The 24294-nt window shown below is 36.9% G+C and overlaps 5 protein-coding genes across 5 annotated transcripts; 3 read left to right on the forward strand and 2 right to left on the reverse strand.

The window, feature by feature from the left end:
- Nucleotides 1-5260: 5260 nt before the first annotated feature.
- On the reverse strand, nt 5261-7357 carry LOC149391922 (putative pectin methylesterase CGR3). The gene is made up of 7 exons (XM_089621306.1): nt 7154-7357; nt 6931-7070; nt 6795-6834; nt 6681-6722; nt 5882-6259; nt 5712-5767; nt 5261-5592 (listed from the first exon to the last, which is right to left on the reverse strand). The coding sequence occupies exons 2-7, from the start codon at nt 7057-7059 to the stop codon at nt 5440-5442; spliced, it is 798 nt and encodes a 265-aa protein (XP_089477432.1). The 5' UTR covers nt 7060-7070; nt 7154-7357; the 3' UTR covers nt 5261-5439.
- A 639-nt stretch (nt 7358-7996) lies between these two features.
- LOC149391923 (Chaperone DnaJ-domain superfamily protein) lies at nt 7997-10791 on the forward strand. Its single transcript, XM_089621464.1, has 7 exons — nt 7997-8396; nt 8505-8552; nt 8672-8788; nt 8906-9162; nt 9839-9875; nt 10163-10220; nt 10310-10791. The coding sequence occupies exons 1-7, from the start codon at nt 8250-8252 to the stop codon at nt 10387-10389; spliced, it is 744 nt and encodes a 247-aa protein (XP_089477590.1). The 5' UTR covers nt 7997-8249; the 3' UTR covers nt 10390-10791.
- A 1157-nt stretch (nt 10792-11948) lies between these two features.
- Nucleotides 11949-15589, reverse strand: LOC149391924 (squalene monooxygenase SE1-like). Its single transcript, XM_089618750.1, has 8 exons — nt 15221-15589; nt 14208-14319; nt 13925-14099; nt 13673-13841; nt 13338-13556; nt 12978-13253; nt 12306-12584; nt 11949-12202 (listed from the first exon to the last, which is right to left on the reverse strand). Exons 1-8 carry the CDS (start codon nt 15440-15442, stop codon nt 12098-12100), a joined length of 1557 nt encoding a protein of 518 aa, XP_089474876.1. The 5' UTR covers nt 15443-15589; the 3' UTR covers nt 11949-12097.
- A 3737-nt stretch (nt 15590-19326) lies between these two features.
- On the forward strand, nt 19327-20932 carry LOC149391925 (DNA binding protein). Its single transcript, XM_089620665.1, has 4 exons — nt 19327-19627; nt 19712-19907; nt 19991-20077; nt 20674-20932. The coding sequence occupies exons 1-4, from the start codon at nt 19401-19403 to the stop codon at nt 20794-20796; spliced, it is 633 nt and encodes a 210-aa protein (XP_089476791.1). The 5' UTR covers nt 19327-19400; the 3' UTR covers nt 20797-20932.
- Nucleotides 20933-21608: 676 nt separating this feature from the next.
- LOC149391926 (amino acid transporter AVT6A-like) lies at nt 21609-24033 on the forward strand. The gene is made up of 5 exons (XM_089620233.1): nt 21609-22023; nt 22120-22275; nt 22343-22546; nt 22956-23421; nt 23513-24033. Exons 1-5 carry the CDS (start codon nt 21651-21653, stop codon nt 23649-23651), a joined length of 1338 nt encoding a protein of 445 aa, XP_089476359.1. The 5' UTR covers nt 21609-21650; the 3' UTR covers nt 23652-24033.
- The last annotated feature ends 261 nt before the right edge of the window (nt 24034-24294 follow it).

Consider the following 24294-nt stretch of genomic DNA (forward strand, 5'->3'; position numbering starts at 1 on the left):
TGGTAAATTCGCGAATAGGTTAATTTAATTAACCTACTGGAGTGAGTTAGGTTAATTAATTAACTTATTTGTTGAATATTAGTTTAGGTTCTGATTTGTTTGTGAGTAAAGTTAATTTACTAAATGATTGAATTCGGAATTAGGTTAATTAATTGAATGCTTTGAATATCAATTGACTTAAGTTATGATTTTTGTAAATTTTTTGTGAATTTCAAATCCTTCACGAATCAGTTAATTAATTAACCTAACTCACTCTAGTAGGTTAATTAAATTAACCGATTCGTGAATTTACAAAGTGTCTCTCCTCAATCCCCTCCATCACCGCCGATTTTCGAGTCAATCTGAGCCGTCGATTCTTCGAGCATCGCCGCCGTCGGAGCTCGACGCCGTCTATGGCGGATCTTGACGGCGTCTATGGCGGATCTCACCGGCGACGTTAGGGATCAGCAACGAGGATGGACGACGATTGACGACGACGCGGCGACGTGAAATGGATCGGCGGCGATCGGCGACGTGAAGTGGATCGGCGTGAAATGGACGAAGATGAGAACGAGTTTAGGTTTAAGTTTTGGGAAAATTGAGTTTTGCTCTTATATATGAGGGTAATTTAGGTAGTGAAATATTAATTGAGTTATTTACTTAATTTATTCAAATTTGGCTATTCTCCTAATATTGATAGGTTTATTGGGCTAGTATGCTCACTCTCTCCATTTATAAAACCTGTAAAAAAAAAATAAAGATGCACAAACACCACGATTTTCAGCCATAACATATGAAATTTTCTAGGATTCAGCATGAAATAATGAAATGAGTACACTCGAAGTGCAAGTAAATGTCTACGGCATTTTTTAAAGTCACTAAAAAGATGTCTAGAAAATAATAAGCGAAACGTTTTTATTGTTTTTAGGTGTTGCTTGATATAAATCTGCTAATTTAACTAATTATCATCCGTGTCTGTAAAGTATATATATACGTCTGATACCCATAATATAACGAAAATACATTGATATGTCTACCGAATTAAATAACAAAAAATGAAGAATACGCGTCTCCATATCTGCAACCGAAAAAAAAGTGTTTGGGTAATATAAGCATTAAATCATGGGAATTGGTTATTATGTTTGTGCAGAGTCGGTGTGACTCTGAGTTGGTTTCTATTACCCAATAATAACAAATAAATAAATAAAAATTCATACTGAAGCGTGAAACATAATGATCAGGTGTTAAACAAAAGTTTTTTGAGCGAAGAAATAAATAAAAAGGTGTTAAACAAAAGTTCCATGATATGGCGATTTGAGTTACACTTTTTGACGGCACAAAATGGTGTGCTTTTGATACTATGTCTCCTTGCTAATAAGAAGACAAAATAAAAACATTCATAAACAAGCTTTCTAACTACGTAACAAGAGTGATTGTACGCGCATATGCTTTTTGGCATTCACATTATCACACAAATACGTCTTGTTAAAGTTTGATTGGTTCCATCTTAAAATCAGCCAACAATAGAAGGAGTAACTCGTAATCTTTATAAGAAGTAAAAAAGATACATCTCAACTGTAATGAGACTCTCTGATATATCCTCTCCCACACGTAGGATTGAACAACTGTTTGAATCTAATATCATGTTAAAATATCATGGTGTTCCATCAGGGCCGACCTTGATCTAATGAGGGCAAGACTTGTGCCTTGGGCCCCCAATTAGGTTGGCCCCAAAAGAATTATTTTACACTTTTTGCCTATTTTTAAGAAAATTTACATTTTTTTACCCTAAAAATTTACACTTTTGACCCATTTTCTAAAACATTTACATTTTTTACCCTGAAAATTTAAATTTTTATTAGGATTATAGGGCCCCAAAATATTGAATCGCCTAGAGTCCCCGGTGAGTTTGGGCCGGCCCTGGGTTCCATCTTAAAATCAATTGACAATAGGTTGAGTAACTCATAACCTTTATAAGAACCACAAACGATACATCCATAGTCGATGTGAGACTTCCTGATACTTCTCCAACTGTTTTTTTTTTAATAGAAATGTGCATGACTTGGAATTTGACAAACACAAAATTAATCATTATTTTGATGTTTTTTGGTAGTCAAAATTGAACTAACTATTGTACCATTGTTTGTGATACATCTGCTTTGATGTCTGGAAAAATAACCAATGATGAATTTTTTTTATCATATGGGTCTTAAAAAGAATAGTTAGAACCTGTCCGATCTAATCAAAATCGCCGTTTCAATAATAATAATCGGACTAGATCATTTTAGATCGATTCAAACAATCCAATTGATCCGAATTAGGGAAAACAGTTTTAGACCGGACTAAGAGTTTAAAATTTCAGTGGATTCGATCCGGTTTAAAATAAGCACTTCTTAATTGTGTGCTTCAATCAAATCTCAATTACTTCCAAAAGTCAAACAATACATGGAAACGTAATTTATATGACACAATCATACACTATGAACTCAGACGAATTAAATTTTGGTGTGATCACTTAGGACCTGAATGGAGCAAAAAAAAATAGGGAGAAAGGAAAATGAAATCCCTCTTCTTTTATTTTGTGTTGTTGGAGGAAACAAGAGACAAAATAAATTAGGGGGAAAGAAAAATGAAATCCCTCTTATTTTTCTTGAGTTGTTGGATCGAAGAAAACAAGAGGAAAATAAAATGCAAGAGAATGCATAACTAAAGAACGGAGTTCATTTTCTTTGAAAAATTTGGTGGAAAATAACTAAATTTGTGCGTGTAAGGGTCACGTTTGTGTATCTCTTATGAGTCCCTCTTTATTTTCATCATATTTTCTACAAATAATTGGCTACGTAACCATCTTGAACACTAGCAATTTGGTTTTAGCCAACCTTTCGTTAATTTCCCATAAACAGCCATCTTGCTTACGTGGCATCTTATTAATTGAATTAGTTTTACACATTTGCCCTTATTTATTACGCCCGCTAATTGAATTAGGCATTTTTTAAAAAAATTTTTGAATCTAACCGATTTGGAAAGATTGTTAACGTGTATTTGGAAATTTTCAGCGTTGACTTTAGCTAATTAGTTTATATTTTCGTGGCAATTCATTATGGATAAAAATCTATTAATATATTCTTCATTTATTGATATTATTTGTTTTCATAATTTTAGAACGTCCAAAATATTTCCAGAATTTTTTTTTCAGTTTATTTACACGAATATACTGTAAATCATCTTTGTATTTACAATGCATTACGATTAAACAATTGGTATTAACTGTAAATCAACGTCATATTTACAATACATGATAAGAATTCACCAGAACCAAAATCTCAGCAAATTCACTATCACTGAAACAAATCTCATACACTCGAAACCACCAGCAATTCCGATGAAAAAGAAGAAGAAGAAAAGAATAAGAAGAGAGAAAAAAAATGAAGGATCGTCATAATACAAGAAATCCTGTAATCCCTCCACCAATCAAATCCGATAGGCACAGCCCGTTTTCCATCACCATCGACGAGCGTCGGCCGATGTTGCAGAGGTGGGCGAGTGTCGGAGTCGATGTTGTAGAGGGTGGAGCGTCGACCGATGTTGCAGAGCGTTGATTTTGTTTTTATCGGTTGTGTAGAGATAAAGAGAGAGTATAGATATCTGCATTAATGGAGTTTTAAATGCTCACTCAATTTGTGTCAGTAGTTATGGCTGAATATTTTGTTTTCTATTTGAATTAATGGGCTGAAAATAATGAGCGGGAATTTGGCTAGAGTTATTTGAGGTCATTCACGTCTTTTAACATGCTGTGAATAGATTGCTGTGGCTATTAACATGAAATTAACAGAAGGTTGGCTAAAACTAAAACCCTTATAACACTGTGACTATATACCTATATAACCCTATTTTCTATGAATTCTAAACACAATATAAAATTCTGATCTTCCCTCACATTTTTCCTTTTAATTTCATTTTTCTATAAAATTTTCACTTTCTCTCATATCAAAATGCTTCCTTTTTTATGAGATATTTACACATTAATTTTTTTTTTACCAAACCATTTCAAACATTTTATAAATCTGTAATTATAATCCGTAAATCTTCTCTTCCTGTAATTAACTAGTTGGTCGTGACTTACCAAAAATGAAAATTTGACAGATCCGTTACTAAATAAATGTGAAATGACTAAAATACTCTTAATGAAATCGATCACAAAAAATTTCAAACTTTCGTGAAAGACCAGTCACGAATTGGAAAATTCGTGACATATTTCGTGACAAATCTTTCACGAAATTGGGGAATTTCCTTACCAATCTATCATGAAATTACTAAATCTTAAATTTCTTGACTGATTTGTCACGAAATATGTTACAAATTCTCCAACACATATACCCTTTATGCTAAAATCTTCATTTCAAGAAACCAAAAAAAAAAAAAAAAAACCGACCTACAAAAGAATCAAATTAATTAACTAAATGAGAAGGAGAAACTCAATCAGCTTTTTTAAATAATTTTTATTTTATTTTTTTTGTTTCTCTTTATTTGTAGATCAAAGCACAAGCAGTTGAGAGTCTTGCAAAAAAAAATTAGATAGAAAATTTCAAGCTTGTACGCAAAGTCTTTTCACTCTATAACAAATATAAAGAAGAAGAAGAAGAAGAAGAAGAAGAAGAAAAGACTTATCTCAAGAAAGATGTAGAAAGAAAGCAACAAGCGTAGATTTATTTTAAATAATTTTCATTCCTTATGTCCTGTATAAGTATCATGAAAGACAAAAATATCAACACAGTAATGGCACTTCTAGTTTCTTCTCATTCCCCTGCTTCAATTTCAAGCTCTCACTACAGAACTTATCATGGTAAAGTCTCTTTCCTCGGACGAAAATTCCAAGTCCCAACAATTATACTAATCCCTCTCTCTCTCTCTCTCTCATCAGTCTGTTACAAATGTTGTTAGTTAATTTCGGAATTAAAAATAAGTAATTAATTTGTTTGGCTTTCAATTGACAGAGGTTGATTTTCTTTTTCTTCCCTTAAATATGTCTCTCTTCTACTTTCTCTAATCGTGAATGGGTAATTATGAGCTTTTCTCAATTAGCGACGAAGGTTAACTAACCCCCTGTCTATTTAGAAATGCTTACATTCGATCATTTCTGTGAGCAATACAATCTTGATCGATTGAATATAAACTATGTTTTCTTCTTCATATACCTGTAAAGAGATTTTTTTTTCCCTGCATCAAAGCAATTACAAATTAATGAGTTAATGTAGTCTTCTGTGAAACTCGGACGAAGACGTGGGATTAGCATATACCAAAAATGACAAATAAATATTAGTATCAAAAATTGAAAATGGTAAACTGATCACAGCAGACATTTTCCCAAATCATATATTCTTATATTTATTTGTTGATCTGTAATGAATGAGTCGTGTAATAAATAATACTTTTGTTTGTGATCTGTAATAACAAAACAAATCAATGGAAAGGCATTATATGGAAAACTTGGCATCTCGACGCATACGACATCTTGGTCGAAGCTTCTTCGAACTTTTTGGCGCCACCTTCGTTCTGCTCCAAGTTATTGTCACCAAAATACTTCACCCACCATGAAAAACTCCTCAATTTCGCCTTCACAATCACATTAATAAACACACCAAATCAATACACAAATTAAAAAAAAATAATAATAAAAAATTGCAAGAGTGACAAAATTCACGATTAGTAACTCTCCTCTCGTAATCACTCACCGCCCTTCCGAATTTGGAGACCTCTGAAACTGTAGCTTTCTGATTATCGGGATAGCCTATGATTGAAGAACATAAAGAGCAGGTAATGAATATAACTTATATGCCATGAAAAGTTGTCTTATCACCATTTGAAAGATATACATCATTATATTCATAGCAACTATACTCACCTGAGAAGATGACGAGGCCTTCCGAAGATACCCTGACGAGCTCAGGAAGGGTCTTGTTGAGGTATCTCGGAGATAAGTAATCCAACGCGTCGGAGACGACGACGAGAGAGAAGGATTTTGACCTGAACGGAAGCGGAAACTTGATGTCGGAGACGCGGACGATCCCGTTCCTCACAAGAGCCACGCACTGAGCGTCCGAGTCGTCCACGTCGTAGGGTTCGACGCCCCAAGCCTCTGTTTCTTGCTCTCCAAGCAACTTGGAAACCACCGAGCAGGCTTCGGGGCCCACGTGCAACACTTTCAGCATCTTCTCTCCGTACGCCTTCTTCAGAACGGGAATCGCCCGTTGGACCTCCGTTGAACACAAACCACTGTCTCCTACAAAATTACAACCCACATAATCTTTATAGTTATACAGACCAATCTCATTTCCGTTCGAGCAAACTAAGCATCTCAAACCCTATTCTTATGTGAATGTTTTGTGCTTGAGAGAAACTGAAAGATGAACCAAATTATAAAAAAAATGATCAGCAGTCACATATGACATTACACTTTTCATTTTTTTTTTTTTTTCATCCCCATATTATTAAAGATTATAATTCTTCGTGTTAAGACCGGATCTTCTAACATCAAAGCTAAATTAACAACGAAAGCATTGTAAATAACTAATTTATAATGAAAGCAGTGATTTATTACACTTCTGAACTTTGTTCAGTCTTATAAAAATAAAAATTTTAAAGAAAAGTTTGTCAAGACTTTTTCTTTTTAGGATAAAAGAGTTAACTAATTGAAGTTTTACCTCCATTTCTATTCGCGACTCGTTTAGTATTTCCAATCCCACCTGCCATGTTGCCATTGATTAATTCGCACAATCTGCAAAATTTTGGGGATTTCGTTAACCGAGAGATCTAACCTTTGTCTGTGAAGGAATAAGCAAACAGAATCAAAGCTCCCTGGAAAAAAAAAAAAACGAACAAGACACCAAAAAAAAAAAAAATCAATCTAAGTCTGATCCTGAATCCAATCGATGTATAAATCAAGATTATTACGATGAAGACGACGATGCCGATGGAGAGGATTGAGCGGGAAGGTCTGTTCTTTAAGTTGGACTGGGTTTCAAAAACAGAACCCGAGCTTTCTCCAATTCGCCTAGACGAATTTGTTTGCCTCTTCCACATTCTGTGTACGACTATACAAGCAAAAAAAACACACGAATTGGCATGAGAAAAAAAGCCCTAAAAAGAAGCTGAACTGCGCTGTGTGAAAGCTTACATTGGTAACACGAGTGGTGTGATATGAAAGAGCAAAGAAGAGTGACTGTGGTTGAGCTAAAAGACAAAAGAATATCTTTGGTAAAGAAGAGTGTGTTGTTGCAGATCCGATCGGTCACTTGACTGTGTGTACTTTTTAGACGAAGAGAGGTAGAGAGTGAATGTGCGTTTATGTTCGAAAAAGTGGTTGTACAGTTGTAATTCATTTTGCTAAAAAAAACACCGACAGACATGATGATAAGTTGATAACCCAGAATTCAAAATAAACGACATGTACTCAAGAAAACGACACTGTAGTAAAAACAAAACGACACTTTACAATAAATAAACGACATAATAGTAGAAAACGACATGCCGTTCTCTCGAAATAAACGACATAATAAAAGTGGGCCCAGAACCGAAAGAGCGACAATCTCAAGAAAACGACACTTTAGATAAAATGACATAAAACAAAACGATACTTTTAACAAAAACGATAACAATTAAATAAACGACATGTTAATAGAAAACGACATTCCGTTCTCTCGAAATAAACGACATAATAAAAGTGGGCCCAGAATCGAAAGAACGGCAAGTACTCAGGAAAACGACAATGTAGATAAAATGACTTAAACAAAACGACACTTTTAATAAAAACGATAACAATGAAATAAACGACATGTTAATAGAAAACGACATTGCATTGTCTCAAAATAAACGACATGTTAATAGAAAACGACATTGCATTGTCTCAAAATAAACGACATGTTAATAGAAAACGACATTCCATCGTCTCAAAATAAACGACATAATAAAAGTGGGCCAACGACAAGACGACGAAATTCTTAGTAGTAGTTGATGGACATCCATAATAAAATCAACGGCGGTGGGTATAAATCTCCGCTCCAATTGCCGCCACTGAAACAGATCATCAACCCCAAAACAAAACTGGGTCTCCCTCAAACGAAACGCCGTTCAAATTCAAACTAAAACAATCAAAACTAAACAAAAATCCAATCCTTTATTAAAATCTAAGAAAAACCCTAGTGATGGTCGTTGAGCTTCGATTCCGATCAACTTCGACCCGATAGCCGTTGATATCTCTTGATTAGCGTAAGATGAGCGGGGATAACGGTAGTCGGAATAAGGACGAACCGTACAGGTCGCCAAACAGAGCTTACAATCAGCAGAAAGAGGACCAGCACTCGGAGCTTTGGGGCGCTATGCTCTTCGGTTTGATTGGCGCCACAGGCGCTACTATGGTTGTAAGTGAATAGATTTTATAAATCATTTAAATTATTAATTTATTTCTGTATATTATTCGGTCGGATTGGAATTCGAGCTGTGTTTTGATGCCTGAGACTGTTTGGCAGTATGGACATATGAGGGGGCTTAAAGCGTTTGATTGGTTCTGCTCTCAGGTAGCCCTAAAAAAGTAGAGAAAGATTTTCCTTCTGATTTTCAATTTACAGTTAATCAATCTGTGTAGGGGAAAAAAAAAACTAATATTGCTACGATTTGAACCCTAAAAAAAAAAAAGCTAACAGGAACGAGGATTCCGTGGAGAGAAGGAGCAGGGAAATCATTCCGAGAGGAAGCGTGGAAGAAATACAATCGGCGGATGCAAGAAGAGTACGAGGAAGAGATGGAGAGAGTGGTGAGCGAGTGAGCTTTTTTTTATACATAAAGAGAGAAACTTTGCTTGCTTTTTTTTTTGCTTGTGATGAGAGAGTTTGAAATTGATGTTTCTTTGAATGAAATGTTGGTTAATTAGGAGCGAATAAGGCGTATGCAAAGCGTGTTCAATAGAGAGAGGAACAAGCATAGAAGGGGTTACGAGAGCTGGAGAGAGGGCGGGGCCGGCGCGGGCCCCGGACAGTATCACCAACATTCCCAAAGAGAGGATTGGTATTGGAAGTCCGACCCTTCTTTTAAGGATAGAAGGGCTAATAATAACAGTTACAGGGAAGCTCCGAGGCAGAATCTCAGCTTTTCGTTGTCGCATCACTACTCTGTGTTGGGCCTTGACAGGTATCGTAATGTTCTGTCGTGATTTTCGACAAGCTGTTGTGTATCTAATGGTAAAATTTCGTGACTGGATAAGAAATTTAGCGATATGAGCGCGGTGATGTTACGTGTGCACAATTGAATCAACAGGGACTCATTTTGCCACCCCTAGGTAACTAGTATTTATCAGGATATATCAGGACATGATTTTGGTGTACTTTGGTTTTTATTAGAACACGGGGTCCATAACGTTCTTTAGATGGTCAGAGTGGTGACGAAATAGTTGGTTATGAGAAAAAGTACTTATGAATATGGTGATAACTTAGGAGCTGTGGCAATTGTAATAATTAGTTGTTAATTGAGAGGTGGTTTTGGGAATATTTGGTAATATCTTAGTCTATAAGGTAGATAGAATTAGAAGGGGTTGATGATATGAGAGTATAGAGGAAAACGAAGAAATCATTTCAGAGAGTTACAGGCCTCTTGAATACCCGGTAATCTTTGCATTTTGTATCAGTGTTTTCTTTTTAATTAATGAATTTTGCATCTGCATATACCTTTACCGTGTGATCATATAACATATTAATAAAAAGATACTCAACTTCACAGTGATCTTCTTGTCGCATGCCGTATCAGAACTTTCACTTCTTTTATCCTCAAATAACATATTTCCCCCTCTTAAAATTCCTTCCTGCAACAGGTTCAGAACAAAACCTTACACGGAAGCTGAGATTAAGGTAATCCTTTTTTCCATTTTGTAATTTTCTTCCTGAAACACTATTCTGTCTTGTTTCCGCTCGGAATTATTTGTCAAAAAGAGACACTGATCTAACAGCTAAATGCTTTAGTCAAGTAAAGGACTTAGGTTTCTGTTACTGCTAAAGTTACGAGGGTATGAACTCCTGTTGTTGTTCCTTAGAATAAGTTTTAGAAAATAAGAGCTCTTATCTCGTAATATCTTTTTTCTTTTATGAAGCCTTTTGGTTCACATTTCTTATCACTAAAACTATATCTTCGCTTCCAGACAGCCTTCAGGGCCAAGGCAATGCAGTTTCATCCTGATCAGAACCAGGAAAACAAAGGTGCGACGGCTATTAATAGGAATTCTGTAAGAACTTATGGAAATTTCTAAGTGTTGTATTCTTAAAATGGTTTCCCTTGATTGTTGCAGAGGTCGCTGAAGCAAAGTTTAAAGAGGTAATGGTGTCCTATGAAGCCATAAAAAAAGAGATGAATGACCCATACTCGTGAAAACTCGATTATTTTATTTATTTTTTCCGAATCATAACCAGTGCGTAAGGTTGAGCAATTCCAACCGTTTTTGTTTCCTCCTGAGTGTAAACTAGATCCAAAGAATCATTAGCTGAGAGAAGAATTTTTGGAGTTAGTGTTTATGTTAGGCTTCATTATGGAGGGATAAAATGATAAACAATGTAGTATAATTATCAATAAGGATGGGCATTCTCTTAATAGAATGTGTCACACATTCAATGCCCTCCGAAATATTTTTTTTGTAATGTACATGTATCTTACTATCAGAACAGCAAATATAGTATTATACAACTCTTTTTTTTTTTTTTTTTTTTTTGGGCAAAACTTAGTTATATTGAACTATACGACTGAATTATTTATTTATTATTTATTTTTGCTGAGAAAGATGAAATTATATTGAACTATTGTTTTTTGCCCAGTTAAACTTTGTTGGCTAGACCAAAAGAATCCCGTTGTGGATACGAACACTTGATATGCATTTCTTGATAAGCTCTCATCATCACTTTTCGATTTGCTTCTGTGAATCTGCGATATTGGGGACTGAGACTCAACATAAACTCGCATTTCTTGTGATTTCGGATATCCAATGGATTGTGAAAATATGCAACTAGTCTCATTTTACGTACTTGTTCAAATAGCAAAATCTTGGGTTGGTCTGGTAGCAAGACACAATAGTTGGATAGTTCCTGATTGAGATACGCTATATACCAAAATGGAGGTACTATGATAGTTTCCGATTGATAATGCTACAACCTTATGGATCTTAGTCGGGTCTAACCTAAACACCGCGATTTAAAATTAAAACCATATCTCGTTTTTTTTTTTCCTTATTTTTTCTTCATTGAGGAATCATATCTCATAATTTTGCGAGTACACGTATTATATACTTCAAGGGAAATTGGTCACTTCACTTTTTACGGAATTCTTTTTGGAAAAAAGAACAGCTATGAATAAATTTGGGATTTTTTTTTTCTCTAAAAAATAAGAAAAAGAAAAAACTTTTCACATAGTCACTTTGTGACGATGTTGGAACAAAATAATTCATTTTTGTGACTATTATTACAGAGTGAATAGAATTTGAAGTTTTTTTATAATAGGAAAAAAAATTACCTTATTTTATTCATAGATATGTCCATTTTTCTTTTTCTTTTTTCCCTCAGGATATAAAGATCTATAGATTCCAATTTCGAGCTTTGTTATTTTTAATCTGTAAATTCCAAGTTGCTCTATAAAATCCAAGATATTGCTGTTTTTCCTTTGCCAAAAAATAAAAAAAAAACTTGGTTGTTTTCGAGGAACGAATATCATACTCGAGTCAGTTAAAATTGCATATGTTATGGTTAATATTAAATTAGAAAAAGGTCAAGTTTCCACTAGAAATTTCCATATAGGACAAAATGGTTTTATGTATTATTTTTTTTCTCTCGTCTTGACGATGGTTGGGAATCTGGACCACATGAAACTCCAGTCTCCAGCTAAGCAAAGTTTGTCATGCTTATTAAATTAAGCCTTAATATTAAACAGTGACACAGAGGATCGAGCTAGTAATTCTGCATTTAAATTATTCAAAAATTTGAGTAATGAACACATGACACACCAGAGAAAGAGAACCGTTTGTTCCACTCTACTGCACATATCTTTCTATTGATACATTTTTTAATTTTTATCATCATATGGAAATCGCTTTTCACTTCACAGGAGGAGCTCTGTAATACGCCGGAACTGTAGCAGGGAAGAACATTTGTCTCACTCCTTCTGCCCGAATAATCGGAAATATGATTCCCGCCGCACCCTGCAGAGAATAACACCTCTTAGTTTTTTTTTTTTACCATTTTATAAAAAAAATTAAATATGTTCACTGCATAGTACAAAGAAAGGGTTAAATTAATGCTCACCGAGATCAATCTGGCTCCAATCCAGATGCGTTTGGGTGACGGGAACGGCATCAACAATCGACCAACGCCGAATATGGCAACGGCGAAGAAATGACAAACCAAGCTCAAGGGACGAGGGTTAAGACCCGAGAGAAGAGCGACCGGTCCGGTCGAGCACACACCTCCGAGACTGAGATAATCGAAGCAAGCCTCTCGCATTTCCTTCCTCGCCTCGTCCGGCGAAGCACAGAAGACCTTGTACAACGCCCCGGCCAACGTGTTTATGGTGGACGCCACTGGCTGAAAACGGCCAACATGTTTACAATCAAAACTTAAAAAGGACTAAAATGAAAAACAAAACAAATAACAATTAATTGAGTAACTAAGCCACCAAAATTTGAAGATTCGCTAAATAGTCAACCTTTTGTACATTTTAAGTAAATAGCCATTATGATGATGTGCCATTGTAGGAACGTTTTTAACATTCCATTTATGCCCTTGGAGTCTGATGGTTATATTTACAATTATTAACGAATATTTACAACTATACGTGTCTTTTTGGCTTTGTTAATCAAAGGTTGGGTGTAGAGCAAATTTGAATTATATATATATATATATAGAGAGAGAGAGAGAGAGACCCAACAAAAAATCTCTGTCCCTGTTGATGGTATTCTTTCATTTTAGTAATAATACCTTGCGGAGAGTGTAAAAGGCTTCGAGATATTTGCAGAGAGTGGTTGAGTCGTTGAGGTCTCGCAGAGGCCTGAGAAGGTCCCGAAGCACGACGATGTCGGACAAGGCGACGGTCATGCCACCTCCGGTGAGAGGGTGGCGCATGTTGAAGGCGTCGCCCATCAGAAGGGCTCCGGGGGTCGGCTGAGGGGCCGCCGGCATGCTTCGGTTCGGCATTGTCCTTATGTTACCCTTTTCGATCGCCGCTACGAACGAGTCGTGTATTTGAGGAGGAACCTGCAAATTGAATTGCTCAATTCAGTGCCGGAAAAAAATGGACACAAAGAGATTTGGAAATTAGTGGTCTGCGTTAGTTTGTACCTGAGGAGCGACCATTGTCTTCAAATAGTTTGCCATTTCACCGTTTGAGATTGAAGGAACCTTTTGCCCGGGGACGTCGACCAGGCAGCGAACTTCTGTGCTGCTGATCTGGTAGAACAAAATCGGAGAAGGGTCTGCTAATATGACGTGCCCGTGGTTTTCATAGGGAAGCTTGCAGTTTTCGAGAATCAAACCGACAAAGCAAGACGGCACATCAACCTGCAGATATGTTTGGCATCAAATTTCAGATTTTCACCCTGACGGTGAAAGAAAAAACTACTGACGTAATCACGAAAATTAGCAGTAAATGCAAGATTTAGGGAGACTCGACTGACCTTGGGAGTGCAGAGAGATCGTCGCAAGTTTGAGAAACATCCATCACAAACAATGGTCAGAGGAGCATATGCCGTCAATTCTTGGCCGCTCTTGTTCTTGTACTGAACACCTTTGATCGTTCCATCTTCGTCGAGCAGAGAAGTTACAGTTCCTTGCTCTAGTCGGACACTGAAGAAAATCAAAACAAAAGGGGGTTAGTATTTTATGAGAGAATAGTTAGCTTCGACTCTAATATATATACAAGAACGTACTTGGGAAGAGTATCTGCCTTCTCGCGCATCCTCTGGATGAATCGGCCATTGTGGAAGCTCCTTCCAGACACGTCGGTGTCGAATTTCTCCAACGGGTAAGAGAGACAAGTATCTTTCCCGTCCTTGAAAAGAGCATATCCAAACACCCGCTGAGCATCGATTTCTTCAACACAATCTGTGGACCCAAATGAAATCAGAACAACATATAATAAATAAATAAATCAATCAATCTCTCTTTCTTTTTGTTTTTCATAAATGGCAGAATATAGACAGGAGTGCCTACCTTGAAGTCCTAACTCAATCAGTTTGAGATAGCCGCCAGGTTGAAGTAATTCACCAACAATTCTGTCTGGCTCTGTCAAGTCTCTTTCAATAACCTGTACTCGCCGTCCATCCTGAAATTCAATACCCATTTCAAATGGTAATTCAGTTAGTTGGCTTTAGTTAATCCATCATGGAACAGACCTTTACCTAACTCGAACAGACCATAAGATAATCAATGAGAATGCCATGCCGTTTAATCCAGGCAACAAACCTTTTTTCCTTTCATGAGGGCAGAAAATGGGAAATATTCATGCTATGGAAATAGCAGGGCAGAAAATGGGAAATATTCATGCTATGGAAATAGCTTCTTTTTTTTTTTTTACTAATTGAATTTTCAGTAAAGTAATTTTTACTAAATTGATGGCTCACTTAGTCACATAATTCACCAATATCGCTGTAAAATTAGGCATAAATTAAAGCGCGGTAGGCAGCCATATTGGAAATCAGATAACCATTAAAGTCTTTCATATAGAGGTATCCCAAAGCAATCCCACGAAGAAAATATAAGTAGACTCAGATTATCAAAAGCCAGTTTAGGAAAATATAATATCTGAATTATTTTACTTTGAATAATCATTATTGTTCTTAAATATCGGTGCTCGTGGTCCTTATATTGGAGTCGATGATGCAATTAGAGTTCCTAACCACAATGAAGAAGATCAAAAGCAAAGGAAAATTTATTTAAAGAACTAAGCTATCGTAAACTATTTACCACCATATTGTGGAAAAAGCATTCGATATATTTCTGTTTTATCTTCCGAAGCTACGAGAAGTTTACAGCCACAATTTTTGTAGAAAAAACCGATTTCTTTATCCCTTCTCTCTGTCAAAAAGGACTACAATTTCCAAATTCAGCAGGTTATTTTATTGCTTTTTTTTTTTGTTTACTTCTCTAGCTGTCGTGCCATAAAATCCAGGAAAGCGACAGAAAAGAATTATACAATAGAAAATAAATTTAAAAAAACAATTCACCTTGCCAAGTGTATAAGCAAGAGCAGCTCCGGCGACGCCTGCTCCGACGATAATCACGTCGGCGTCAGATTTTCCGTTCGAATCGACGGCGACGCTTTTAACGCACTCCGTCTCATTCGCCGGCGACAAACGACTCTTGTCCTTCTTGAGAACCAGACTGTACAGCGCCACAGCGGCAATCGCCGCCGTCAAGATCCACCATATCGCTAACTGATCCGCCATTTCCAAATGCCGAATCGGAACGACCGACCTCGCGAAGATCAGAAAGATTACTCTCTCTCTCTCTCTTTCTCTCTCTGTTTGGCAAATGTATTTCTTTTCTTTGCGAATTTTGGTTTTGTTATTAAACAGCTCTCACGTGGATCTCGTCACAGCGTGCCCTTTATATAGCCCTCGCTTCGCGTATTAAACGACAGCTTTACAGCTCGGCAACATCCTATTCCTAACGCTATTTGCTAACTTGCACCGGGTTAACGTGCGCCCAGGGACCACGTGTGTATTATGGGGTGATGGAGAAAATCCTCTTTTGCCCCTAAATTCCCGCCCCCCACCACCTTCTTCACAAAACTAGTGACGTGGCATCCAGCGATCCGCTTTTATTTTTTTTTTTTTTTTTTTTTTTTGTGTTTCACAATTCACGTCTCTTCTTCGGGAATTCCAAGTAAAAGAAAATATCTCTTCACAACAAATAAATAATAAATAAAATGACTTACAGGCACAGCTGCGAAGAAAATATTTTGTTCCGAGTCTTGAGTCTTGACTTTTGAAGATTTTTCAAAATATTGAACAAAATATTGAAATGGCTGTGAAATTATGCTTTGTATTATTTTATTTTTATTTTTTTTTCTGAATAAATCTTTGTGTATTGAGACGAGACGTATGATCTAAAATTGGGGCCAGAAAGCATTTACTACATGTCGCGTCAAGTTCACAGTGATTAGTTGGTTGTTTGAAGTTCATAACATTTAAGGCTCAAATGAGGGCACTGATGCTTACTTACTGAACCCGGCTATCGGATAGTAGCGGAAATATCGTGTCTGACGACGTGCCTTTACGAGTCGAAGTGGAAGAAAAATTTTCATCTGTTAACAACGAAATTACCGTGTTATCGGTAATGGTATTTTCGTCGACACATTCGAAGCTTCACGGAAATAAGAACAAACCAAGCTCACTCGGTCCATTAATAGCAGACGATCTCTGGGTTGTTAGATTTTACATCCAACGTTCAGATTTTTTTTAAAAATAAAAAAAGTTAAAATCAAACTTGCGATGAAGCCAGGGCTTCCGCCGTCTTCCGATCAGTGGCTCTGCTACTTCGCCTATCGTCGGAAATTAGTGACATCTATTACCCAAACTCCATTGAACTACACAAATTCTCCAATTTTAAGCACCTAAAATAATCCACCGAAATAAATTATCCAATTTCACTGCACCCTTTTATTCAATTAGCTCGTCATTAATTGCATTAAACAAAATAAAATGATAATAAGTCAAAACATCAAAGCAACATAGATTAAACTAAACATAGCTATTGAATTTTAAGTAGTAGTTATGAAAATAGAGAAATTGTCTCATTTGTCATCAATTTTATAACATTTTTTCATTTTTCACCAAAACACTAATTTGATCAAAAATGTCACCATCTATGTCAACAATGTTGACATCTAGTAGTGAATGATAAAAATAGATGTCAATATTATTACCATAGATGGTGGCATTTTTGGTCAAATTAGTCTTTTGATAGAACGTGAGAAAATGTTATGAAATTGATAGCAAATGGGGCAATTTGGAGCGCATGGGTAAAAAAGGAAAACACACATACGGAAGACTATACATATTCAAAGAAAGTCAAAATCGCGCACTATTATTTTTTATTAAAATACTTACCGTGTATAGAAACTCGAAGTTTTTAGGTAGAGAAATAAAATATTAAATGACTATATATTGAAATTCACTTTTGTTACGGTTAACCTTTCTTACGGTCAACCATATTATATTATATATATAAAATAGGGGAACTCATTCTACTCATAAAACAATGTTTAATGAACAAATTTTTTTTATTTTTTTTTAAATTAAAAAAAATAAGAGATTGGAACCTAAACAAAGTAGTGTTAATTTGTATCGATTTTTTTATTTTATAAAAAAGATAAAATTATCTCAAAAAAAACTTCAAATACATTTTTTTCAAACTTAAATATTTTGACATATTTTTATATATTTTTTCTTTCAAATCAAAATATATTAATTATTCCGCAACAACGCGCGGAGCATGTAGCTTGTTGAAAATTATATATTTAAACAGACGTGACATTGAGTTTTATATCAGAATCATTACAATTATTGTCGTAATTCGGTTAATTTTTTGTGTAGCCCATATATTTACCCCTGGCTGCTACTTAAATTAAATTAGTGGGAATTCTACACAGCTATAACTTATATTACCTTATCTAAATAGTACCCAATAATCCAAGATCCTTCGCAATTCATAACCCATTTGCATGGTTGCGGATCACCTACGTACGTAAGCATTCGATAATATTATTTTGAAGACTTTTACTCTGGTTGAGTCACATCTCACAACCACATATGACATATATAGTCAGTAACTAATATTACAATGTAATATAATTCGTAGGACTATATATATACGAGAGGTGATATAGTCAACCACAAACAGTAAAGGTAAATTGTACTCATGCTGATTAATTGCCCGCCTGTACGATTAGTCGTTATGACAATTGATTCTTTATCATATCATTATCATCAAAGTTAAAATAAACGGAAGTCCATTTCAACGCGTAATATTGATTAATTTATACCGTACTAAATATAACTGCAGCTCTGAATAAAAAAGTTACATGTTAAAGTCTTAAAGAAGTTATTTTAATATTATTCATTTTCAAGGAATGAGATCTGGGTGGTGGTATTGGCATTATGGTATATACTATATCCTAAACCAATGTTCCGCACAGGCGTCTTTCGTTGACAAAATTCAATACGTCCCAACTTGGTCAAAATTTCGAAACTGTGTGGTATTTACAAACTCGAAAGTCAGCCAAGTTACACTTACAGTTCGTCGCAATATTTCCCACCAAGCATACGAAATTTGACTGAGAAGCCACTTTGGGAATACCCACTTTTGTTGTATACTTTGGGAATATACCCTCTAAATTTCGGTCTTATAGCACCCACATATTACCCAACTCCATCTCAATATGTCGCCTTCACAGCACACTAACTACGAGGTTTCTCACGATATTACCGAACTCTATATTTTTTTTTTTGTAGCTACAAGATTGTTGAAAATAATGGACCATTATTTGATTATTTTATTTTAATATTATTTGGTAACAAGGACTTGATATGCTGTCAAATAAGGTACCCAATCTTATTTTGGGTTATCGAGCCAAAAAAAAAAAAGATTTTGGGTTCGGGTTAATTTTGATGAGCAATTTCTAGCAATATATATTCTGCCTGTAGTTTATGTATGGGTTTAATTATATACGAAAAATTGTTAATTTTTAGTTAGTTAGAGAAATACTGAGTTGAGACTGGTATGTCAGTCAAATACAAAGGTATTTTAGGGTTTCTGAGTTCTGACATGGTAACAAATCTCGTCAACTAGTGGGTTAACCAAGAATTTAATTATAGAATAAAAAACGATAAAGAATTAAGATAACCATGTGGAGTAGCTCAATTATAGTAGGTACTTTCATCACATCAGTTTAGTCTCTCAATAAATGTCCATGAACTTTTGAAAATTGTAACTTTTAATCAATTTTTATATTTTGAATCCAAATTATGTAATTTGATTTAAATTTGCCCTCCTAATTTTTTTTCTCTCTCCCAAATTAACTCCTTTTTTTACTACAATTTCTCACAATGAGCAGGCATCAAAATATGAATTTCAAACACACTAATCGAATTGGCCTGTTCTTCACCACAATTTTTTTTTTAATAATAATAATAATAAATCTATTGGACTTACATTTGGAAGCCTGAGGCCTGCTAGGCGGCCCATGAAAACAAAGGAAGCCCAATTCTTTGGTCAAATCAGCCTCTCAGTTAAAGCCTCAAAAATTAGTTAGACTTAAAATGGAAAAGGAAATGAGCAAGCGAACAAAAGCCAAAATTTGCTCTGGGCGGGAAAACAGAAGAGGCAAAGAGGAAGGAAGAGATGGAGATCATTGAATTCGGGTGCTCTGATTTAAGTGTTTGGAAACAAGCCCTCTCTGCTTACTCTTCTCGAATCGAGTCCCTCCAAAAACCTAATCTCGTCTCGCTCGACCGTTACTACCGCGAAGAACTCCCTCCTCTACTCCGCGCTCGAAACCCTAGCCCCTTCATCACCGTCCCTGAGCTTTCCGAACTCATGCGATGGAAGCTTTCCCGAGGAAAATGGAGGTATTTAATCTTTCTATCTCAAGTTTCTCCATCGATTTGTTAACGCGAGCTCATATACTTAGAAATGCGTCTGCATTTTGCAAGGCCTCGGTTGTTGGATTTCGTTTCGGCTCTGGACGAGGAAACCGTTAAATCGGCGTCGCTAAAGGCGTTTCAGGCTCTTCCGGACGTTTCGAAGGCCATTTCTGAGCTCACTGTGCTGAAAGGTGTCGGTCCGGCAACAGCGTCGGCCATTCTCGCTGCTTTCTCGCCGGATTCAGCTCCGTTCATGTCAGATGAGGTGTGATATTGTTTTTCGAATCACTGTGTTCTCCAACCTTTTGGTGTTGTCGTGTTGACCTGATGATACTGTATTTTTCAAAGGCCATGAATGTTGCTCTTGGTAACTCGAAAGATTACTCCGCAAAGCAGTATCTCAAGTTTGTCGACAAGTCACAGGCTAAAGCTAAGGTCAGTCAATAATATATGTTACTGTTGGAGTATATGTGGGATATTGTTTGACAATCCATATCTTATTAGGTTTGTGGTATAGAATGTATGCTAGGGAACGATCTTGTTTCACTAGTATTTTGCTATAATTTCAAAATTAAGTTGAATAACCCGAAAATTAAAGTAGAAAGAGTACAACATTGTTTTATCTTAGGCGAACAATATAATTGAAAGTTCACTTGTAGTTGTTATTTCAAATGAATCGGTTATATGGCTTTAAAACGGAGGCGTGGCATTCGGCAATAACTAAGTTGAGCTTAATTTTGGTTCCTTGCTTGACAATAACTTCATGAATTAGATGAGCTCATTGTTAAAACACAAGAATGATCTTACATTGAACATAGCTTAATTTTGGTAAGTATGATGCTAATTTGCAAGTATGATCTTACACAAAAAAAGGCATGTGAAACGTACGTTTGGTAACAGCTAAGTTGAGCTTAATTTTGGTTCCTTGCTTGGCAATAAACTGCATGAATTAGTCTGGACGAGTTCATTGTTGAATTGCAAGTATGATCGTCCATTGAACATAGCTTATTCAAGGTGTTGAAAATATGCAGGAATTGAGTTCGGAAGATGAAACCTTTACGCCGTCGGATGTGGAGAGGGCGTTGTGGAGCTCTGTTGTTGGGGCAAAGTTGCTATCTTCCAATAAAAAATCGGGAGCAAAACGGAAACGATGACATTTTCGAACAATGTAAATTATGTAAACTGGTACCATGCAAAGCGCCTATGTTTTAGCTTCTACTTTTGCCTAACTTGTGTACTTCCTCTTCCTTTGAAACTTGAACTGAAAGCCCTACGATTAGGCATCCTAAATTTTCGCATTGATATCATCAAATCTAGTACCTTGAGTTTCATTTTTTTGACCAGTAAGTTACAAGTGGGCTGAGTAGCGGAAGCCACAAATGGGCCTGGGAAGTTAGACCCGAGGCCCACATCCTAAAGTCAACGATCAGGGCATATTCACTTTCAATTTTTGAAAATCTATTTCCCTTTATTAAATTGCAACTTTTCTTTAGAAAACGCATTGTATGCATTTAAGCGGTTGTGGAAATACAAAAAATAAAACTTGTGTGGAGGTCGTAGTTCAATCCCCACTCTGCAGCAAAGCTGCCTTCAAAAAAAAAAAAAAAAAAAAAAAAAAACACACTTGTGTGGACTATTTTTGCCAGATGGGGGAAGGAACGAGTTGGTAATGTTTAGTTGTCAGGTCCTAATTGGCCTTCCTTGCTCTTTCAGAATATTACTTGTCTTGTTGAGCTTTTCTATTTATTTATTTATTTTCGAAAAAGTCGTTTTATGTGAACAACTGAAACTCCTAGAGGCTAAACCGAACTCGTACAACGACTAATATAAGTCAGTCAAGTGCCAAACATTCATCAATGCCTGTACACGTGTGACCAGTTCATTGGTCCCCAACACGGCGAATCCTTCCTGGTTCCCGCGTGAAAATATTTCTCTAAATATACCAACTCGCTCTCGATTCCGATTCCAATTCCATTTCTTTTCAACATCCGAGGACCTCCGTGCAAAAATGACGATTTTACCCTCCGTTGACCGGAAATCTCGCCGGAGCCCCAAACTCCCTCTCCTGGCCGAGAAGGACGGCGCGTCGTTCTCCGGCGCGGTGTTCAACCTCTCGACGACGATCGTGGGCGCCGGAATCATGGCTCTCCCGGCGGTGGTAAAGCAGCTGGGAATGATCCCCGGCCTGATCATGATCGTCCTCGCTTCAATTCTCACTCAGTCCTCCATAGACATGATCATGAGGTTCACCAAAGCTTCCAAGGCCGCCACGTACTCTGGCCTCGCCGGCGAGGCCTTCGGCGGCGCCGGCCGGTCCCTCCTCCAGGTCTGCGTCGTCGTCAACAACCTCGGAATGCTCATCGTTTACATGATCATCATCGGTAAAAAAAAAAAAAAAAAAAAAAAAAAAAAACTGAGCCTGAACCCTAAGTATCGATTATCCTTGTAAACTAAGCAAGACATATTCCACGTGTCAGGTGACGTGTTATCAGGGACGTGGTCGGGGAAGGAAATCCGTCACTCGGGCGTGATAGAAGAGTGGTTTGGTCAACGCTGGTGGACCGGGCGGTCTTCTCTGTTGCTAATCACGACGCTGCTCGTCTTAGCGCCGCTGATCTCCTTCAAGCGAGTCGGTAATCCTCTGCACCCACTCCTAGCTTGATCACTGTGTAGGCGTGGTTGTGATTGGCTGTGTGTCAGATTCGCTGCGGTACACGTCAGCGTTGTCGGTGGGGTTCGCGGTGGTGTTTGTGGTGATCACGGCGTGGATAACCGCGGTGAAGTGGATGAGCGGAAGTATAGGCATGCCTCGTCTGATGCCGAATTTCGTCGATGCAGCGTCGTTTTGGAAGCTCTTCACAACTGTTCCGGTTCTAGTCACTGCCTATATCTGCCATCACAACAGTAAGCATTTGAAGCTTCCTTTAGTCCTTGCAAAGTTGCTCGGTTTTGACGCCAAACGATATGCTCAAACATCATTCTTAGAAGCTGCTAGTTAGTTGAATCTCATGCGAAAGCGACTGAACAACTCATACATATATTCGAATCAATTCTCTCGTTGTCATTTGGTTTTGAGATGAAGCGGAGCTAGAGCAAGTCGTTAGGGGTGCTAATTCATTCGGAAAATAAATTGAAATTTTTATATAAACTAAAAAAAAAGGAATTGATTAAACAATAATGTAAACAAAAAACCTGGCCCAAGAGGAGTAAACATGGATAAATCTTGGTTTTGAGAAGAAATCACGTGATACTAAATAGTTAGTAATTTGTGAAACATAATTATTATTATTAATTTTTTTTTTTTTTTTTGCAGTTCATCCTATAGAGAGTGAACTGAGAGAGCCGAGCCAAATGAAGGCCATAACGAGAACGTCGCTCACGCTGTGCTCGTCCGTGTACGTCGCCACAAGCTTCTTCGGCTTCCTTCTCTTCGGCGATCAGACATCAGACGATGTGCTGGCGAACTTCGAGGGCGATCTCGGAATTCCACACGGAGCGTTTCTCAACGACCTAGTGAGAGTGAGCTACGGGGTCCACTTGATGCTGGTTTTCCCCATCGTCTTCTTTTCGCTCCGTCTCAATATCGACGGCCTGATCTTCCCCTACGCCATACCCTTGGCTTTAAACAACCGTAGATTCTTCTCATTGACCGCAGCGCTCATGGGGTTCGTTTTCACGGGAGCTAATTTTGTGCCGAGCATTTGGGACGCGTTTCAGTTCACCGGCGCCACAGCTGCGATCTCCGTCGGCTTCGTTTTTCCGGCTGCCATTGCCCTCAGGTCAAACATAGTTTTTTTTTTTTACACGAGTCTTTTTGATGAGTGGTTTTTTCATTACTCTGTTTAACTGTCGAACGCTGGAATTTCTTAGGGACGTCCATGGAATCGCGACGAAGAACGACAGGTTGGTATCGTGGTTGATGATCCTTTTAGCTGTCTCGTCAAGCACCGTGGCCATCTCTAGCGATATCTACACCATTTTCAGTAGCCATAGAGAAGTTGGAAGCTGATTTTGCGGTGATAACAAAACCGTGTAATTGAAGAAGAAGAAGAAGAAAAAAAAAGGAGTCTCCGAAGAACAATGCCGACATGTGCTCTGAAAGAAGGTTTCCTTTTCTGACCATCTCGTCCCTCGGATTTCGTACATCTCGATGCACAACACATCCCTGGCGTTTCCTCTAAAAGCTGAAATATCAGAATGCAGTCTCTATGAATTGAGACATGTATGTATAGACAATGAAACCTGTGGTTTGTGTATTTATAGAGGCACCAATTCTTGATTGGAGTTTCGATGGTAAAGTATATAATTGTAGACTTTAGGTTTAGAGTTTGGGTTATCTAGTTTTGAAACAGTTTTCAAATTTTAAAACTAGTTATCAGTCTTCCATATAATCAGTTACCCGGTTCTTTAAAATTAGTATCCAATTTTTCAACTAGACTTAGAATTCTATTATTAGTTCTTAAATTACGGATCCACATTTTCAAACAATGAAAAAAAAGGCAGATATTATTTTGAAATTGGTTCAAACCAACTTTTATTAATATTGGTTAAATAATCAAGTACATGAATTTTTTATTTTCTAAACCGATAAATCGAATTGAATTTTTGGTTTGGACTTGTTTCCGAATCTTGAATTTAGATCGATTGGATCA

The sequence above is a fragment of the Urtica dioica genome, chromosome 7 (assembly GCF_054948205.1).
Source record: "Urtica dioica subsp. dioica isolate 48M chromosome 7, U.dioica_male_clone48M_v1_H2, whole genome shotgun sequence".
NCBI lineage: Eukaryota > Viridiplantae > Streptophyta > Magnoliopsida > Rosales > Urticaceae > Urtica > Urtica dioica.

Excerpts from the sequence above, each read along its gene's own strand:
- LOC149391922 (XM_089621306.1), bottom strand. The coding sequence starts at position 7,059 with ATGTGGAAGAGGCAAACAAATTCGTCTAGGCGAATTGGAGAAAGCTCG. Across the intron at positions 6,723-6,794 it reads TTATTCCTTCACAGACAAAG|GTGGGATTGGAAATACTAAA; the intron begins GTTAGATCTCTC and ends GCAACATGGCAG. Across the intron at positions 6,260-6,680 it reads AGTCGCGAATAGAAATGGAG|GAGACAGTGGTTTGTGTTCA; the intron begins GTAAAACTTCAA and ends GTAATTTTGTAG.
- LOC149391925 (XM_089620665.1), top strand. The coding sequence starts at position 19,401 with ATGGAGATCATTGAATTCGGGTGCTCTGATTTAAGTGTTTGGAAACAA. Across the intron at positions 19,628-19,711 it reads CTTTCCCGAGGAAAATGGAG|GCCTCGGTTGTTGGATTTCG; the intron begins GTATTTAATCTT and ends GCATTTTGCAAG. Across the intron at positions 20,078-20,673 it reads AGTCACAGGCTAAAGCTAAG|GAATTGAGTTCGGAAGATGA; the intron begins GTCAGTCAATAA and ends GAAAATATGCAG.
- LOC149391924 (XM_089618750.1), bottom strand. The coding sequence starts at position 15,442 with ATGGCGGATCAGTTAGCGATATGGTGGATCTTGACGGCGGCGATTGCC. Across the intron at positions 13,842-13,924 it reads AAGGCAGATACTCTTCCCAA|TGTCCGACTAGAGCAAGGAA; the intron begins GTACGTTCTTGT and ends GATTTTCTTCAG. Across the intron at positions 12,203-12,305 it reads TTGGAGCCAGATTGATCTCG|GGTGCGGCGGGAATCATATT; the intron begins GTGAGCATTAAT and ends TATTCTCTGCAG.
- LOC149391926 (XM_089620233.1), top strand. The coding sequence starts at position 21,651 with ATGACGATTTTACCCTCCGTTGACCGGAAATCTCGCCGGAGCCCCAAA. Across the intron at positions 22,024-22,119 it reads CGTTTACATGATCATCATCG|GTGACGTGTTATCAGGGACG; the intron begins GTAAAAAAAAAA and ends TCCACGTGTCAG. Across the intron at positions 22,547-22,955 it reads CTATATCTGCCATCACAACA|TTCATCCTATAGAGAGTGAA; the intron begins GTAAGCATTTGA and ends TTTTTTTTGCAG.
- LOC149391923 (XM_089621464.1), top strand. The coding sequence starts at position 8,250 with ATGAGCGGGGATAACGGTAGTCGGAATAAGGACGAACCGTACAGGTCG. Across the intron at positions 8,789-8,905 it reads AGGAAGAGATGGAGAGAGTG|GAGCGAATAAGGCGTATGCA; the intron begins GTGAGCGAGTGA and ends TTGGTTAATTAG. Across the intron at positions 10,221-10,309 it reads TCAGAACCAGGAAAACAAAG|AGGTCGCTGAAGCAAAGTTT; the intron begins GTGCGACGGCTA and ends TGATTGTTGCAG.